This window comes from Ranitomeya imitator, chromosome 1 (assembly GCF_032444005.1).
Source record: "Ranitomeya imitator isolate aRanImi1 chromosome 1, aRanImi1.pri, whole genome shotgun sequence".
NCBI classification, from domain to species: Eukaryota; Metazoa; Chordata; class Amphibia; order Anura; family Dendrobatidae; genus Ranitomeya; species Ranitomeya imitator.
In genome coordinates this window covers 295833831-295853617 of record NC_091282.1, presented here as the reverse complement: position 1 = coordinate 295853617, position 19787 = coordinate 295833831, and the positions used below count along the sequence as shown (strand labels likewise).

General features: G+C 43.7%; 1 protein-coding gene across 1 annotated transcript in view; it reads right to left on the bottom strand.

The window, feature by feature from the left end:
• LOC138669914 (clathrin heavy chain 1-like) overlaps window positions 1–19787 on the bottom strand; it is a 150178-nt gene that overhangs the window by 3673 nt on the left and 126718 nt on the right. Inside the window, exons 19-31 of the mRNA XM_069756778.1 lie at window positions 12148–12293; window positions 9806–9989; window positions 7805–7997; window positions 7538–7695; window positions 7295–7459; window positions 7073–7180; window positions 6253–6420; window positions 5998–6147; window positions 5782–5913; window positions 5456–5566; window positions 3042–3212; window positions 1975–2196; window positions 141–216 (exon numbers count right to left, since the gene is read on the bottom strand). Of these exons, the coding sequence (XP_069612879.1) occupies window positions 141–216; window positions 1975–2196; window positions 3042–3212; window positions 5456–5566; window positions 5782–5913; window positions 5998–6147; window positions 6253–6420; window positions 7073–7180; window positions 7295–7459; window positions 7538–7695; window positions 7805–7997; window positions 9806–9989; window positions 12148–12293 (1984 nt within the window). The remainder of the gene's footprint in view (window positions 1–140; window positions 217–1974; window positions 2197–3041; window positions 3213–5455; window positions 5567–5781; window positions 5914–5997; window positions 6148–6252; window positions 6421–7072; window positions 7181–7294; window positions 7460–7537; window positions 7696–7804; window positions 7998–9805; window positions 9990–12147; window positions 12294–19787) is intronic.

The following is a 19787-nucleotide window of genomic DNA, read 5'->3' as shown; positions in this document are numbered from 1 at the left end:
TAGGAATTCCCCTGTAAGAAGCTGGTGTGTATTCCTAAGTGCACTAATTAGACATTTCCTGCCTTTGTTTGGTCGTGATACATAAATCAATCCAAAGTATCTTATTCCTAAACAAAACTGAATGATTCTGTAATTCTCACCAAATACTATTGGTGTTGGCTCTGTTACTTGTTCCTCTTCCTTCCTCAAACTTTCTGCAGCATGAAGCTTGTCCACCTGTTAATAGAAGGTAACAAAATAATGATTCAAAATGGCATTTTGTGGTGGATTTGGTGAAACCACTTGATAGATTAGTTATTCTGAGCTATTTATATTGTCCTTATTTGATTGTTTTATTGGAAACTGCAGAAAGTTTGAACATTTTGCTAATGTGCCTAATTTGCAATGGGAGGAAAATACGTTATGTTTACGACTATGTGTCGCTTCAAAAAGCAGTCCTTCAGAATTCAGGGAAAATGTCCCAAAAGAAAGAAGTTTGCCGAAAGCTAATAGCAAAAAACTGGTTCCATGGAATGAAGACCTCAGAGTAGGTTATACAAAAAAAACCCTGTTTGGAAGAGAAGAACAGACAAATCGCGGCGCCCTAAGTGCGTAAACACAATATTATAGTCTTTAAAGGGTGCACAATTTTATGCACTCACCTGATAAAAGACTAAAATGGCTTTAGATCGTGTATCCTCCAAATTCCCTCTGAGATACTTTTCAATATACAGGGCTTGCAGCTTGCCTCGGGTGGATCCAAGTGAGAGAGCCAGAGTAAGGCTCACACAGGATGAGTAGTTCAAGAAAAGCACATCCAGCCCATGAATGGCAGCGCTTCCCAGGACTCACATTCACCCCAAATCAAGTTTCTGAGACTGGGATAAAAGTTATGAAATAAAAAAATATGAAATATCATCTTTGAATGTGAGTCCTGGGAAGCGCTGCCATTCATGGGCTGGATGTGCTTTTCTTGAACTACTCAGAGTAGGTTATGACGCTGGCCCCTCACCAACACTAGACACGCAGCTTACCGTACTTTAACCTCTTTCCCCCTGGGCCATTTTCCATGTTTTTCCTTCTTTTCGTCCAAGAGCCATAACTTTTTTTTCCCGTCATATATGGCCATTTATTGCAATGTTGCAGAGCCCAAAAAACGTGATTCTGACATTTTGATTTTTTTCTCATTACGCAGATTACTTTTTATCTTGATAGAACGGACATTTCTGAACGCATCGCTACCAATTATGTTTTTTTATTAATATTTTCAATTACGGTAAGCAAAAGGGTGTGATTTGAACTTTGTTTTTTTTTTTTTTCATGTTAAACTTTTTTTTTTTTATGCTCTTGAATAGTCCTCTTAGAAGACTGCAATCGTCTGTGCTATGCATAGCAGAAAGCTGATTTCCAATCTCCTATGAACATAGGACAAGGCTCAGCGCTGGAGCCTGCAAAGTTAGGGACACGACATAGAACGGAAATATACGACGTATGTCTGGAAGGGGTTAAGATCTGCATCAGAATTCAATTTCTTCAGCAGATGTGCACTGTCATGGTACTGGTTAAGTATTAGTCTTATTCAATCCATCTCAGGTTAATTAGATGTCCTTTCTCGCCAGTCCTGGCCAGATCCAGCAAAATGGGAAAAGCATGATTAGGAAAGGGGGGGGGGGGGGGGAATCTAACCGGACAGATTCTTCAACAGTTATGCCACTTTATTGACGTATCTTACACCAGTAATGTACTCCAATCCCTGACTGGAGTAACATTTCTGGCGAGTAGCATGGAGGCGCACACCAGAGATAAAATGCGCCTAATCCATTACGTGGCATGCATCTCTTAATGAATTCGGTGCGTCTTACTCCTGCACACCTATCATTAAAACTGGCATACAAAACGCCGGTCTTAATAATTCAGGCCCATAGTCTTTTGCTACAAGAATAACTGTTCAACCAAGAAAAAGTATTTAAAAAAAAAAGAAATAAAAACACTCACTTTGGTTAAGTACTCTCTCATAACTTGGATGAAATAAGGCATGGCGAACTCCATGATATTGTGTCTCCAGGCCAACTCTAACACAATGTCTGAATGCAGCAGGTCATAGCAGGTGAAGAGCGTAGCTGCAAAGCACTCATGTTTTCCCTCCTCAAGAAACCACTGAAGCAACTTCTCCGCCAATTCTGTATCTTTCGACTCTGCAGCATATAGCATTGCATCCTGCAGAAATACACACACTCGCATGAAATATGAACTCTTCAGATTTTCAGTTTAATGACTACAGGCAAAGCCAATGCAAAGCAATACATACATATAAGAGATGCCCTAGCAGATAACATGAGCATACCACCGGGGTCACAAATGCTTTTTATATGGCGTTTGGAACATTCCCATCAAAAACAATAGACACGTGCTCAAGAAGAGAGAATACAGTAGAGAGGCTGATAAATAAAGAGCTGATATAAAGAAGCCTATAAGAAACCAATATGGTCATTGATTTGTTATTTACCAATCATATAATGCGTAGGAATGGTCTTTCCCCTGTAACTACCCACAGCCATGGCCGCGTTGCCTAATGGCTCTGGCGAGACGTTAGGTCAATAATGCCATAGTTTTACATTATAATCATCATAACTAAACTAAATTATTAACCCATCACACAAATAAGGAAAACCAGGCAGTTCATTCTATGCAAACAGTTCAGTAAAGGGATGGGATTAGAGACAAGAAGCAAAGGGACCATCTACTTTGATAAACAAGTTGTGAGCTGGGAGGACACTAAACCAACTGCCAATGTCAACCGAGGACATCCTGTATTTCTACAAAGTGTTAATTATCCTCAACGTAGAGATTCATGAATTTACTAAAAATTTACTTATGATCTTGCAGGATACTTGGCAACTTCTAAAGATTTCCACTTGCATTAAACCAGGTAAAAATAAATAGCTGGAAATGTGCATAAGGTACACTCTTTATTCTGTGTTCAATGCCACTGTCCACGAGTCAAATCAGAAAATTCAATAAAGCAGTATACTTCAGACATATTTTGGATTTGCTGGCTCTACCTTATACAAGCGGTCCTTCTTACACAGCTCCACACTCTGCTTCCAACGGTTATTCCCCTTGTACAGATAGGCAGCAATCCTGCGAAACTCAATCAGCTCATGCTTCTCCAAGCGTTGTGCTAGACTGATGTTATCAAAGTTATCATACGCGTCAATCGATGCCCTAAGGCCCTGTGGATGAACATGGACACGATTTACAGAAACAGAACATCTTAAAGACCCATTGAGACAGCCCATGTTACCGAGAATCTTTGTTTCCCAATAATCAACCTGTTTGAACAAGCTGGCACGGGGATCGATGCTTAGGCCAGATGACCGTGAAAGCAAGCTTTGAAAAATCATTCACTCTTCTCCGCAGCACAGCATTTTTTTTTTCTAATAAAACGAATCATAGAAGCAAAGAAAAAGTATGTCACTATGTTATATCACTAATCAGTCACTTCAACTCTCCACCTCGTGTCCAGCAGTGATCATCCATTCTTAAAAACTTGGTAAAATATTATATATACATATATATAACATATAAAAATAAATAAAAACAAAAACCACTGGGCACCCACAGACACTGATGATCATATCATCCATGCAAACAATCACTGAGGTCAGCCGATGGCATAAGCTGCAGAGTTCCGAGATTGGCTGCTGTCAAGGTGACTTCACAACTGCAGTCAAAACACAGATAACGGACCAGCGGCAGGTACCAGCTTTGCGGGTTTTTTTTTTTTACTACGACTATCTGATGAATTCAGCCCTTTAGGCTTTGTACCCACGTTGCATTTTTTATGCGTTTCCGCCGCAGCAGAAATGCTTAAAAAACGCATTCCCATGCAATCCTATGGGATTCCGCAGTTTCTGTGCCCATGCTGCGGATTTTCCCGCTGCGGAATCGCATAGCGGTAATATCAGCAGCATGTTCATTATTTCTGCGGAATTGCGGCGATTCTGCCGCCATAGGATTGCAAGGAAACGCTCACTTTACACATGTGGCTATGCCCACCATGCGTAAAGTGAGCGCTTCATGTGCGGATGGTACCCGGGTCTGGAGGAGACTCTCCTCCAGGCCCTGGGTACCATATTCTTGTAAAAAAAAAAAAAATAAATAAAGAATTAAAATAAAAAAATAGGGATATACTCACCTTCTAACGGCCCCCGGAGTCCTCCCGGCTCTCAGAGGTGCACGTGGAGGCTTCCGTTCCCAGGGATGCATTGTGCGAAGGACCTGGGATGATGTCACGGTCACATGACCGTGACATCACAAAGGTCCTTCGCGCAAAGCATCCCTGGGAACGGAATGTCCCGGGAGCGCCGCTGAGATCGGGGGCCGTCGGAAGGTGAGAATAACCATATTTTTTTAAATTATTTTTATCATTCTATCTTTTACTTATTGATGCTGCATAGGCAACATCAATAGTAAAAAGTTGGTCACACTTGTCAAGCACTATGCTTGTGTGACCAACCTGTCAATCACTTTTCCAAGCGATGCTTCAAATCGCTTGGAAAAGTGCAAGCATTCTGCAAGCTAAAACCGCTTGTAAAACGCTTGCGTTTTGCGGGAAAACACATGCCAATTCCGAATGCGTTTTACCTGCGGCAGGGAGTTGTGTAAATGTTGCGGACATTTCCGCAGCATTTCTGCAAGGTTGGCACTTTGACCTATAAGGCTAAGTATGCAGATTAATTTCATTTTTTTCTCCAGAAACGGCATATACCCTTCATAAACATATTTATAGGGGTTGTGCAGAGGCTTTTATTTGGCCAACCGCTATGTCTTCTGATTCTCAGATACACATGAACGCTCGGCTTGTAAAGAGTGGAGAAAGTGGATGGCAGACTGCTAAGGAGGTAAATAATAGTGCAAGAACAAAAATCCCGGGTGTTTATATTCATACTGCCCAAACCTCATGTCCGAAAGCTCCCACATTAGATGGTTGATGTGCATGGCTCCCTTTTCCCTAATATGTATTGGGGCCTTAAAGCAGGTTTTCAGAAAACCTCTATTCCCCGGCTGCAGTTTGTTACAAAAAAGAACAAAGACACAGTGCTTTACTTCCCCTTCACCGGTCCAGAGTCGAGCCTCTGCGCCTGCTCTCGCTATCTTTTATTGTCGGCAGCATTGACAGCGCTGCAGCCTATAATTGAGCGCAGCGACTGGTATCATCTACACGGGCAGAAGCGCTGAGCTAATTTACTAACTGCGGAGGTGACAACGAGATGTCAATGCTGCAGACAGTACCAAAGAGGCAGGAGACACTTCACACTGTATCCTTTGAGACGGGTTAAAGTACAGATTCTTTTTCATTTTAAAAGGAAACTTCTTGGAACAGGCGTTTTCTGAAAATCAAAACCCCTTTAAAAACTTATTTTGGTATTTTCCATACTGTTTAGACTGGGATAAGATGAATAAACGGATTTACCTGGTAATCCTCCTCCTCGGTCAGCAAGTTGTTGAGCGCCTCGTTGACAGACTTGTTGTTGTGATTTTGAACAGAGCGCAAGTATGGTTTAACAAGAGGCAACTGGTTCATCTAAAAGAAAAAAAAAATGCATACAATGACAGTCACAGAAAAAAAAATCATTTCAAAAGCCAAAAGTAATGAAAAAAAGTACATGGAAATGGTAATACATATCTATATGTAAAATGACGAACCTGTATGAGCAGATTACAAAATGTGAAGGAAGGTCTGAGAAAGTTAAATTGCTAAAACTGATGAACAAGATTCTCAAAGGTTTTAGTAGTCACCTTAGAAAAATAGTTGACTGTTCGCGTGTGATCCAAGCGAGGAGACAGGACGAGGAGAAGGTCATTCATTAGAAGAGGTTTGTACTCCAAGTAGAACTGGAGCGCTTTGTAATACAATTCCACATTGGCTACCTGCAAGCATTAAATATACGGTAATCATTAAAGCCTTCCGAAAAGTAAAACTAAAACATATCACATTGCACATCACGGATATACCTTGGTGACAATGTCTTTAAATTGTCCTTCTTTCCAAGCAGTGGTCGGATGGCTCATCATTGTAATAATTGCATTATCGTATTCTTCATACTTGTCATATAGAAAGACTAATTCACCCCAAAGATGGGCCTGTTCTGCTGCCCGCAAGACCTGGAAGCATTACAACAATGGGTAAATATAATGTGTAATCATAGTAGTACCAGTTAGAAAACATCAACCAGTATACTGGTACCAGATTGAGAACTGATCACTGACCTTAGGGATGTTGACTCTGGACCAGAATAATTCTAAATGCTCACGCATCTTCTGAGGTTTAAACTTGGAGTAAAGAATGGCAAGCTCTGTGAACATGCCCATATGAGCACGCTCCAAACCCAGGGCAGCTTCAAGGAGGGCAATGAGCTCTTCAAAATACCCCCGATCCTAAGTGTAAGGCAGATGATAAAAGTTATTTAGCACCAAGAATGGAAATCTGATCAATAGGCCTACTGAGGTCATTAAAATGTGGATGATTGGCAAGCATGCTAGTATATTTTGAACATAAATGTTACAATTTACGTATTCAATTGTGTACAACAGCTTAGCAACATAACTGAACATATTATCGACCAGTGGAGGGAAAAAAGTCCACTCTGTGTGTATGAATGTATGTATGTATGAATGAATAAATGAATGTATGAATGTATGTATGTATGTATGAATGAATAAATGAATGTATGAATGTATGTATGTATGAATGAATAAATGAATGTATGAATGAATGTATGCATGTATGTATATGTGTAAGATATATATATATATATATATATATATATATATATATATATATATACATACACAATTTTGTTCTTCTATTGAGATGTCTGAGACTTAGTGTTTTGCAGAAGGAGTTGTGGTTTTTAAAAGAATATTTTTACATTTTGTGGGGTAGTTGAATGGGAAAAAGAACAGCTATTGTGCCATTATTCTTTGGGATTTTACTGTTGAATTTTCTTGTGTCTGATGACTGGTTCCCTAAGGTCTAAAAAATGGTCCACAGCGAATCCTAAATGCGTCAGATCTAAGCGTTACTCACCTGGTAGTAAGTGATGAGTTCCTCCAGCTCATCCGCGTGGATCACAATATGCAGGCCACACATTTGTGCAAGGCGAAACTCTGTGCCATCCACGCACGCAAAACAAACCTAGCAAAGGGACACATGAAAAAAAAATGAAAACGTAAAATATACTTTGCAAAACCTGCATAGTAGAGAATACTGTGGAGTCCATCTTTCCACAAAAGGCAACAAAGTCCTTACTTCTTTCCATGTGCGGGTGCTATTGGCCTTCCGGGCACTATCCACAGCAGCCTGATACTCCCCAAGATGCACTAAAGTGGATGCCAACCGGGCAAAATTTGACACATTGTTATAAAGAAGCTTGGCAGCATCATACATGCCCTCGTCATAACAGCGATCTCCCACCTAAAAGGAATATAAATTGTGATGTAAAATATGCATCACTTCGGAGCAATGTTCGGACTACGACAATGACTGGGGTACCTGCTGGATGTGTGCATTATTAGGACCACTGACAAATTCTTCCAGCTCCGATAAGCGATTGGTTTTAGCCAAAGCAAATATAAGTTCAGTCTCAACATAGGACTCTCTAGCTTTTTTTCGTGCCATCTGTAAGAATTTTACTAGGTCCTCCCAGTTACCTGTAAAAACAGATATGTGCAATCAGTCTATGTATCCATGAGCAAACAGGGTCATTAGGAATCAAACCATCCACTTAAATGCAAATAAGTGGCGGAGTAAAGCACTCACTGTTTTTGCTTGCTGCCTGCACCACTTCCATGTAAGCAGAGGGATCATCGGCTTTAATGTACGAGTCAATCGCTTCCTTTACTAAGTCTTTCTGTAGCTGAGCTCTTCCTAGTTGACTCCATACAGCAGGTTCATTACATTTCTCTGCAAATTCATAAGCACGATCCAGATTCCCGATATGCTCAATTAAAACCTTTTAAAAAAATGCGTAAAGAGCAGGGGTATAAGACATACAAGCAAAGTTGGCACAATCTCACCAATGCATGCAAGTATATTCCTATAGATACTGTAATGAACTGACAGTAATGCCCTGTATCTACTATATAATTGTCTAAGGGTCACTTCTGTCTGTCCCTCTGTCTGTCTGTCACGGTTATTCATTCGCTGATTGGTCTCGCCAGCTGCCTGTCATGGCTGCCGCGACCAATCAGCGAGGGGCACAGTCCGGAGAAAATGGCCGCTCCTTACTCCCCGCAGTCAGTGCCTGTCGCCCGCATACTCCCCTCCGGTCACCACTAACACAGGGTTAATGCTGTATGTCCCCAACTTTTTACTATTGACGCTGCCTATGCGGCATCAATAGTAAAAAATGTAATGTTAAAAATAATTAAAAAAATAAATAAACCTGCTATACTCACCCTCCGTAGTCCACTGAGCCGCTCCCGCTGGCCGCCATCTTCCGCTGCAGTTTCCGGTGGCAAAGATGGTATGGCAGAAGGACTTGCCATGACGTCACGGTCATGTGACCGCGACGTCATCACAGGCCCTGCGCGCCAAGGACCTGCCATGACGTCACGGTCATGTGACTGCGACGTCATCACAGGCCCTGCGTGCCTGCGCTAGAAAGACCTGCCATGACGTCACAATCATGTGACCGCGACGTCATCACAGGTCCTGCGCTCTGATACCGACCCTGGGACCGAAAGCTGCCGTGGACTACAAGGGGTCTTCGGAAAGTTGAGTATATGTTTATTTTTTATTTTTTGACAAACCTGGCTGGGTAATATACTACGTAGCTGGGCAATATACTACGTGACTGGCCAATATACTACGTGGCTGCGCAATATACTACGTCACTAAGCAATATACTACGTAACTGGGCAATATACTACGTGGCTGGGCAATATACTACGTAACTGGGCAATATACTCCGTGGCTGGGCAATATACTACGTGGCTGGGCAATATACTACGTGGCTGGGCAATATACTACGTGACTGGGCAATACACTACGTGACTGGGCAATATACTATGTCACTGGGCAATATACTACGTGGCTGGGCAATATACTATGTGGCTGGGCAATATACTACGTAACTGGCCAATATACTTCGTGGCTGTGCAATATACTATGTGGCTGGGCAATATACTACGTGGCTGGGCAATATACTACGTGACTGGGCAATATACTACGTCGCTGGGCAATATACTACGTGGCTGGGCAATATACTACGTGACTGGGCAATACACTATGTGACTGGGCAATATACTACGTGACTGGGCAATACACTACGTGACTGGGCAATACACTACATGACTGGGCAATATACTACGTGACTGGGCAATATACTACGTGGCTGGGCAATATACTACGTGACTGGGCAATACACTACGTGACTGGGCAATATACTATGTGGCTGGGCAATATACTACGTGGCTGGGCAATATACTACGTGGCTGGGCAATATACTACGTGGCTGGGCAATATACTACGTGGCTGGGCAATATACTACGTGGCTGGGCAATATACTACGGTACTGGGCAATATACAACGTGGTTGGGCAATATACTACGTGGCTGTGAAATATACAACGTTGTTGGGCAATATACTACGTGGCTGTGAAATATACAACGTTGTTGGGCAGTATACTACGTGGCTGTGCAATATACTACGTGGCTGGGCAATATACTACGTGGACATGCATATTCTAGAATACCCGATGCGTTAGAATCGGGCCACCATCTAGTCTATTGTATAACTAGGATCCCTGTCTGTTCTTACCTGGATGGCAGATGTATTTACATCAAATTTCCTAAATATAGCAAAGGCCTCCTCAAAGAGTTGGTTGCTTATGGCAATATTAGCGATGTCCGGCGCATCATAGTTATCCAAACGGTTGATGTATTCCATTACTCGCGTGCGGTCCGCTTTAATCGCTGTGAGTATGAGCAGGTTTTGCAAATTTCTGAAATGAAATATGAAAATATTAAATTTATAACAGTCTGGCTGATGGTTAACCCCTTCCCATCGAAGCCAGTTTTCTCCTTCCTGACCAGACAAGATTTCACAAATGTGACACGTCATAACTTTGGAATGCTTCTAGAGATTCAGTGATTTTAAGGCTACGTTCCAACATGAGTTTTTTGTGATTTTTTAACACTGCGTATTTAAAAAAGAAAAAAAAATGGTTGCAGGAATCTACAACATCAAAAATTGATGACAAGCTCATTGTGGGAACATAGTCTAAGGCTGTGTGCACACGTTCAGGTTTTTTCACGTTTTTTCATGGTAAAAACGCCATAAAAACTCATTAAAAACGCATACATTATGCATCCTATCATTTAGAATGCATTCTGCATGTTTTGTTCACATGATGCGTTTTCTTCTGTGAAAAACGCATCGCGGTAAAAAAAAAAGCAGCATGTTCATTAATTTTACGGATCTTCTGTGTTTTTCCCGCGATTTTATGCATTTGGGAAAAAATACACAAAAACACACCAAAAACGTGTCAAAAACGTTGTCAAAAACGCGTGAAAAGCGCTGTAAAAACGCATGCGGATTTCTGGCAGAAATGTCCGGTTTTTGTCAAGAAAACTTCTGCAAGAAATACTGACGTGTGCACATACCCTACGATTGGTTTTCCGAGACACATTGACTCTGCTTAATCAACACCGGCAATTTTCTCGTCGGTCTTGACGAGCGCCGTGGTGGAGTCAAATGCGCATTATTCATGAAGAGGTGGCGTCATGCACATTTTGGCATAGCTGGGAGAAACTTGTGAAAACACCCAAAGTTGCAATATTTTTGTGCAACTCAGAGTTGTGCCAAGTTTTTGCGACTTTTCAATGCAAATTACACCAGAATTCTGATGAAATTGCTGTGATGAGTTGGGGCCATTGTGCTTTATGATGGTGAAAAATTTAGGTCAATATACTGTACTAAGGAAAATAACTGAAACTTGAGAAAATTTAGCAATTTTAGAGAAACAAAAAAGGACCAAGCTTTCATCAGAATTTGGTCATCGTTTCATCAGATTTTTTTTCCACTGCTGAGAAAGAAAAAAAGCTAAAAGATTTGCCAGCTTCTATCAGTGCAAATTGTCTCTTCAGAGAGGAAGAGGACTAGAACTCTAGTGCCACCTATTGGAAGTAGCAATCCTAACAGTCAATGTCGACTCTTTAACGAGCCTTTTCACATGACTTAGGATAATAGCCAAACCAGAATGTCAATTTGCAGACACTGTGTTTCGGGGTACTGCCCCTCGTCAGTGCAAAGTGGAGATCTAGTTTGGCTGATTGAGAGGCGTCTGACCGGGAGTCGACATTGTCTTCTAGAACTGCTACTTCCAATAGGTGGCACAAGAGTTCTAGTCCTCTTCCTCTCTTTGCATATTTCCCAGAGGAGCATTGCGGCTTTAAGTCTCCTCACCTCGACATGCTTATCATGTCATTCTCCGCAAGGAGAAACGATACTTCTTGGATCCCGGATACAATTAGCTATAGTGTGAAATGATCACCACTATTACTGTACCCTCAGGGTTAACAATGTAAACTAGGTTGGAGGATACCCCTATACTAAAACTTAACTATAAGTTATAGAGTCCATTTTCTTTAAATAAATGCCTCAGTGGCGCTACAGATCTCGGCATCTAGAGGGGGATGTAGCAGCCAGGAAGATTGCTGCCACCATACCTGGCTGTTGCTGCAGGAGCTCGGGTGTCAATTAAGCCAAGCTCCCAAAATGATGGCGCCGGCACAGCACCTGAGCCCGCACAATCAACTGGATGTACTGGTACTCCCACTTACAAGAAAACCTTGGTAAAAAGGAAGTACCGGAACATCTTATGTTAAGAAGGGATCAGATCACACAACACCCGATTTCATTCTTTGAATCTTTAACACAAATTGGACAGTTGACTGCAATCATCATTGCTAGGATTTACAATTCTGGGTTATTACAACAGAACAGGGCAGCAGCCTACAGGTACTGTGGCATGGTCTCTTGCCATAATATGTTAACTGACTAGTGTGGCACAATACTAAATTCATCACCTGTATTCAGTTTTACACTTAAGTTGAGCAATAGTCTATATCATATTCTAGTTTATCTTCGCCCCAACTGACCTGTGTTCACTAAAAACAGAGTTGTCCAGTACAATCTTCTCCAGAAGTTCAATGAGCTCATTAGGGAGATCAGCAGTCATGAAAGCCTTCACAGTCACAGACACTTCTTCTGGATCCTGGGTTTCTGATAAAGCAGTCTGTACCACCTTCAAGAAAATGGAAAAATGCAAAATAAACAAACATAGTCCAGGCACTAATATTTCAGTGAAAATATGAATGACAGGCTCATTTAAAGGGATTTCCACCCTACCTATCAATAATCCCCAATTTCTCTAGTGGGCCCACAATTTCTGTTTACTACCACCCTGCAGATGATGATCATCTGCCATCTATGGTTGTGAATGCTGCAGCTAATCACCAGAAATAGGAAAAGTAAAAAGACTGTCAGGGACCAGCAGAGCAGTGGAGAATTAAATAGGTGAGCTAGGCTATGTGCACACAGTGCGTTTCTTGATGCACTTTTCACTATGAAATCCTTATGGAAGCTAATTCAATGAGAATCCTGTGCTGTGCACATTATCAGTAAGTTTCCGTTAGTATTTGCAGTATTTTTTTTTTGCAGCATGTCAATTCTTTGTGCAGATTTTTAGAGTTTTACACCCATTGACTTCAATTGGGTCAGTCAAATCCACAGCAAAAAAAGCAGGTACAAAAATGTTTGTGGATTCTCTGAGTTTTTGTTTGCAATATTACGGCCTTTGCATGGTGTTTTCCACGCTGTCATTTGTGTGAGTCTCCCACGTCGATGGGATATGTGACTTCTCTAACCGGCCACTGGCGATACACTGACAGGAGATAATCGCTCCGGCAGTGTATCACTAAGCTGCCGTGTGAGAGGTCATCAGCTTATCAGCTCTGGTGATCTCACGGCACCACTGCTGTTTGAGAAAGTCTCACACAGGGGTGGTGCCATGAGGGAGATCAGTAGATGGACTCCGGTGGACTCTCACTGCAGCTCAGCGCTACACTGCGGGAGTGATTGCCTCTGTGTCAGTGTGTAGCCAGCTGTCTTTGAGAGCAGTCACATAAGTGACTGCTCTCAGTCATCAGGATCGTCGTCAGACATTATGGATTATCTTCTCTGCGGACAGATGAGGAATATTATGGTTTATTATTTTATTTTTGTTGCAGGAGATGTTGGCTTCTGTGGATCAGGCGTTTGGAGAGTATGGTTTAATTTAGATTCAATAAAGGAGTCTGTCTCATTATTTCAAATAAAGGACTTTGTTCTGGGTGTCTGTGATTTTTTACAATATCACTGTGGGGTTAGTAATTAGAGATGAGCGGTGTTCGAGTCGAACTGTTTACCAATTTCAAATTCGAGCTGTTTTGGGCGGTGTTCGAGTCGTTCGACGAACTCGAACAATTTGCTGAAAATTCGGCTGTTCGAATTTCTGTTCGATAAATGTTCGTTCACCAAAAGCCTAACTAGATTTGCACATTAACCCCTTCACGACATGCGCCGTACTAGTACTGCGCATGCCGTGTCACCCCCTTTGATGTGGGCTCCGGCGGTGAGCCCAAATCAAAGTCGCGACATGTCAGCTGTTTTGTACAGCTGACATGTGCGCGCAATAGCGGCGGGTGAAATCGCTATTCACGCGCCGCTATTAACCTGTTAAATGCCGCTGTCAAACGCAGACAGCGGCATTTAACCAACGCTTCCGGCCGGGCGGCCGGAAATGATGTCATCGCCGACCCCCGTCACATGATCGGGGGTCGGCGATGCATCAGGAAGGTAACCATAGAGGTCCTTGAGACCTCTATGGTTACTGATGCCGGCCTGCTGTGAGCGCCCCCCTGTGGTCGGCGCTCACAGCACACCTGCATTTCAGCTACATAGCAGCGATCTGATGATCGCTACTATGTAGCAGAGCCGATCAGGCTATGCCAGCTTCTAGCCTCCCATGGAGGCTATTGAAGCATGGCACAAGTAAAAAAAAAATGTTTTTAAAAATATGAAAAAAATATAAAAAAATATAAAAGTTTAAATCACCCCCCTTTTGCCCCATCCTAAATAAAACAATTAAAAAAAAACAAAAAACTACACGTATTTGGTATCGCCGCGTTCAGAATCGCCCGATCAATAAAAAAAAAAGCATTAACCTGATCGCTAAACAGCGTAGCGAGAAAAAAATCCGAAACGCCAGAATTACGTTTTTTTGGTCGCCATGACATTGCATTAAAATGCAATAACGGGCGATCAAAAGAACGTATCTGCACCAAAATGGTATCATTAAAAACGTCAGCTCGGCACACAAAAAATGAGCCCTCACCCGACCCCAGATCACGAAAAATGGAGACGCTTAAGGGTATCGGAAAATGGCACTTTTTTTTTTTAAGCAAAGTTTTGAATTTTTTTTTACCACTTGGATAAAAAATAACCTAGACATGTTAGATGTCTATGAACTCGTAATGACCTAGAGAATCACAATGGCAGGTTAGTTTTAGCATTTAGTGAACCTAGCAAAAAAGCCAAGCAAAAAACAAGTGTGGGGTTGCACTTTTTTTTGCAATTTCACCGCACTTGGAATTCTTTTCCCGTTTTCTAGTAAAAGACATGGTAAAACCAATGGTGTCATTCAAAAGTACAACTCGTCCCGCAAAAAATAAGCCCTCACATGACCATATTGACGGAAAAATAAAAAAGTTATGGCTCTGGGAAGGAGGGAAGTGAAAAATGAAAACGCAAAAACGAAAAAGGGCCGCGACTTGAAGGGGTTAAAACTGTTTATCATTGTTAATAGACTGTTTCAGTGTATAGTGGGTGGGAGGGAGGGGGGGGGGCGGATGATAGATCTGTGCTGAAATAACGCCGATCTCCATTTTTTTTTTCTTTTCCGCATTTACAGTGGGGCGGTGCAGTATCTCAGCCTATCAGCAGTGCACACACACACACACACACACACACAGCAATGTGCATGTGATGCACACAAACAAGGGTATGTGTCATTGGCTGTGTATGTCACATGTCCTTGCCTTATAAGAACCAGCCATTTGCCCCGCTGCCACCATTTCCTCACTGCTGCAGCTTAGTGTTAGACGGCACCGCTGCTGCTGTAGGCGCTATACAGTCTAAGAGTGGTTTTTTTGGAGCGAATTTTCAGAGAGATAGGTTTAGGAAGTCGGGACTAGTTGTAATATCAGCCCTTTTCAGGGTAGGTTACAGCAGTTCATAGCACTGTTTGCCAGGCAGGTCTGTGCCAGTGCTGTGCAAGTGTTTGTCACAGCATTTGGTGTAATCTAACTCAGCCAATCCTTTTGGGCTAGTAGCATTGTCTGATAGTCATCTGAGTAGCCCGCCTATGAAGCTAGCTACACCGCCTGTGTATCTCAATTTTTATTGCATCTAACCCAGTTAATAGTTTTGGGCCGAGGAGCAGTGTCTGCACGTCAGCAGAGTAGCCCGCCTGTGAAAATAACTATACCGCCTGTGTATCTCTATTTTTACTGCATCTAATCCAGTTAATAGTTTTGGGCCTAGGAGCAGTGTCTGCACGTCAGCAGAGTAGCCCACCTGTGAAACTAACTACACTGCCTGTGTATCTCTATTTTTACTGCATCTAACCTAGTTAATATTTTTGTACCTAGTACTACAGTTTGGCCACTCAGTTCTGCTCGGTTTTCATCCATCGGTTTTTGTGCCAACAACTACAGATACAGAGTTGCCAATTAGTTAAGCACTAAAATGAGTGGCAAAAGGCCTGCTACTCGTGGAAAGGGGAATAGGCGTGTTGGAAAGGGAAAAAAAGGTTGTGTCCGTGGGGTAGGTGGTAAAGCAACAGTAACATCTGCAGAAGAAAGACCATCTTCCAGCCAAAGTAAGATGTCTACTTCTTTTCGTGGACAATCTGATATGATCCCTTTCTTACGGCCATCGCTACAAGCATCACCAAAAATTCCAGATGAGTCACAAAAACAGCAGATGCTTGAACGGATATCAAGTGCTCGTTCAAGTGGGCTCTCCTCCATGTCAACTTCAACATCACAACTACTCCAGTCCTCAGAGTTGTCACCCCAATCGCACTTGCTTCCTCACAGCTCCCAAGTCTCCAGCCGCCCGTCTGAGCATGTGGTAACACACATGGTTGAGTCTGTAGAGCTGTTTACGCATACTATAGCCTGGGAATCAGAGGTCTGCTCCAGAGCTTCTGTGAATCCAGACGAGGAAATGATCTGAACTGATGCCCAGAATCTTTGTGAGTCAGATCCAGGCCCAGATGAAGAAAATTCTGAGCATAATGTAGACCCTCGTTCCCAAACTAACTCCTGTTGGTGGAGACAATGAGGAAGATGATGATGAGACTGAGATACCTGATTGGAACAAAAACTTGACTTTTCGGTCGGGGCAGAAAGAGGTAGGCTCTGAGGACGACGGGTGTGAGAACACACAGGATGATGATGACGAGGTTGTAGACCCCACTTACTGTCAACCCCCAGTCCGCCAGTCCATGAGGTCAGCAGAGGAGGTGGAGGAGACGAGTCTGACGACGAGGTAACGTTGCGCCTTCCTGGACAGAGACTGAGTACTGGAAGAACGTCAACAACTACATCCTCAACCCCAACTGTGCCTCAGACCAGAAGTCGTGGTGGCTCTTCAGGTCGCACGGGCTCTAAGCCTTGCATAGCCTGGGCATTTTTTGACATTGCAAAGGATGACCCAACTCATGTTGTCTGTAAGATTTGTCAACAAAATCTCAGTAGAGGACATAAAATGACTAGCTTGAGTACTTCATGCATGAACCGTCACATGGATATGAGGCATAAGTTGCAGTGGGAAGCTCACTGTGCTACAATGCGGCCTAGTGGGCCGGGTCAACCACCGTCTGCTCCATCAAGTGCATCCGCCCCATCAAGTGCATCCGCGTCCTCTTCATCTTCTGTGACTGTGACAGCAGTCGCACATGGTTTTGGACGCAGACCGTACACCTTTTTACCCGCAACAGCCAGTGTGATTGGTAGGTCGTCAGGACATTTGCAATGGAAACACCTGCTGTTGTTGAGCGCTCTCCGACATCCACACCACATTTTGATCAAGGCAACATAACATCTCAGCCTGCACCTTCCTCACAGACCAGCAGTTTGCCAGGGACACTCTACTCAACTCAGTCTAAGCACAGCAGCCAGCCCTCAGATGTGGAAAAGAAAAAGACCATTTCCTCCTAGCCATGACAAAGCTAAGAGGTTGAATTTCTCCATCTGCAAGCTGTTGGCTACAGAAATGCTGCCTTTCCGCCTGGTGGACACAGAGGATTTTCGAGACCTTATGTCCGTCACAGTGCCCCAGGACCAGATGCCCAGTCGCCACTACTTCTCAAAGAAAGCTGTGCCTGCGCTACACCACCATGTCGCACACATCACTGCTTCCTTGAGAAACTCTGTGTGTGACAGGGTGCATTTCACCACAGACACTTGAATGAGTGGACATGGACAGGGGCATTACATGTCGGTGACTGGGCACTGGGTAACTACGGCGACATCAGGAGAAGGGGCTGCTGTCCAAGTCTTGCCATCTCGAGTTGCTCATCGATCCTCTGTATCTAGAAGTTCCTCCATTGCTTCTGCCTCCTCAACCTCCTCTCGGTCCTCCACCTGCACCCAAAGCCTGTCTGGTAATGCCACCCGCGTTGTTACTGCGCAGAAGGAATCCTGCACACCTCCTCACTATGCTGTCACCAGGGCTCAACGGCATCAGGCAGTGTTTACATTGAAATGTCTGGGAAATATGAGTCACACAGCTGAGGAGTTGTGGTCAGCTCTGGAGGCCGAGTTCAATCAATGGTTGTCTCCACTCAACCTGCAACCAGGGAAGGCTGTGTGCGACAATACTGCAAACCTGTGTGCGGCCCTTCGCCGGGGCAATGTGCCTTGTATGGCTCATGTTTTGAACCTGGTTGTCCAGCAATTTTTATCCCACTATCCCGGACTAGATGGGCTTCTGCAGAGGGCACGGTCACTGTGTGCTCTCTTCCGCCATTCGCATCCCACAGCTCAACGACTTACATCTCTACAGAAGTTGTTGGGCCTGCCAGTTCAACGGCTGAAATGCAATAAGCCCACACGGTGGAATTCAACTCTGCACATGTTGCAGCGACTGTGGCAGCAACAACGAGCCCTGGTGCAATACGTTATGACGTATAGCCAGGACCAACGAGATCAAGAGGTGGGGCAAATCACGCTGCAGGAGTGGTCTCAGATCAGGGACCTATGCACTCTTCTGCACAGTTTTGAAATAGCAACGAAGAGGTTTAGTGCTGACGATGCCATTATCAGCATGACCATTCCGGTGATTTACATGCTGGAGCACACCTTACACAGTGTTCGGAGTCAGGTGGTGGAACAAGAGGAGGAGGATCAGGAGGAGTCGTATGCGGAAGGGATAATATCTCCAAGGTCAAGAAGGTTGGCAGCACTAAGGCGGCTGGCATTGGAGACTGGGGGAGAGGGATTACCGAGGGCGCATGGTAGCAGCCAAACTGTTGAGGAAGGTGCAGGAGCCGAGGAAGAAGTGGAGGACGAACTGGCGCTGGGCATGGAAGACTCATCAGATGAGGGAGACCTTGATCAAATTTCAGTTGTGCTGTTGGGGGGAGAGGGCAGACGAAGGAAGCATGATTCTCACCTCGCCACCACCAAGACAACAAGGACTTGGTCCTCCTGGATGCGCAAGACACATGAGTGCCTTCTTGCTGCACTACCTGCAACATGACCCTCGGATTGTCAGAATCCGAAGTAATGCCGACTACTGGGTTGCCACACTCTTAGAACCCCGGTACAAAAGTAAATTTGGCAAAATAATTCCTGCCATAGAAAGGGATTCACGCATGCAGGAGTATCAGCAGAGACTGTTACAGAATCTAACATCTGCTTTTCCACAAAACACCAGTGGTGCACGTAGTGAATCTCTGAGTTCTAACTTGCCAACCATGGGACTATCGAGTCATCACTCAAACCGTAACAGTAACATTGTATCTGGTGGTAACAGCAATTTTTTCCAATCGTTTCAAGATTTTTTTTAGACCATCCTTTGCAAGGCCACAGGAGACAAGAAGTCTGACGCACAGCCAACGCCTAGAGAGGATGGTACAAGAGTATCTCCAAGTTAACATCGATGCCATGACTGTGGAACTGGACCCTTGCTCATTTTGGACTTCCAATCTTGAAAAATGGCCTGAGCTCGCCACTCACGCCTTGTAGATCTTGTCGTGCGCCGCAGCCAGCGTTCTCTCTGAACGTGTGTTCAGTGCTGTTGGTGGTGTGCTGACAGATAAGCGCACGCGGCTGTCCAGTGACAATGTAGACAGACTAACGTTCATCAAGATGATCACATCCTGGATCCGCAAGGACTTTTCTACCCCTGTGTCATCTTGGGGAGACTAAAAGCTTGATGATTTTTGAAAATCTCCTCACCAACTGTTTTAAAAAACTCTGGTGACATTGATGCCACTTAAGTGGTGTCTGTGGCCGAATTTTCGGAAAAAAATGGAGACTCTTTATTTAGTCCCCTTGCGGAGTTTTACATGACGTTGCCATCGTCAATTCCAGGTGGGTGGGGTCGTCTGCAGAGTTGTTTACTCATACTATGGCCTGGGATTCAGAGGTCTGCTCCAAAGCTTCAGTGTCTGCTAGTCAGCAGAGTA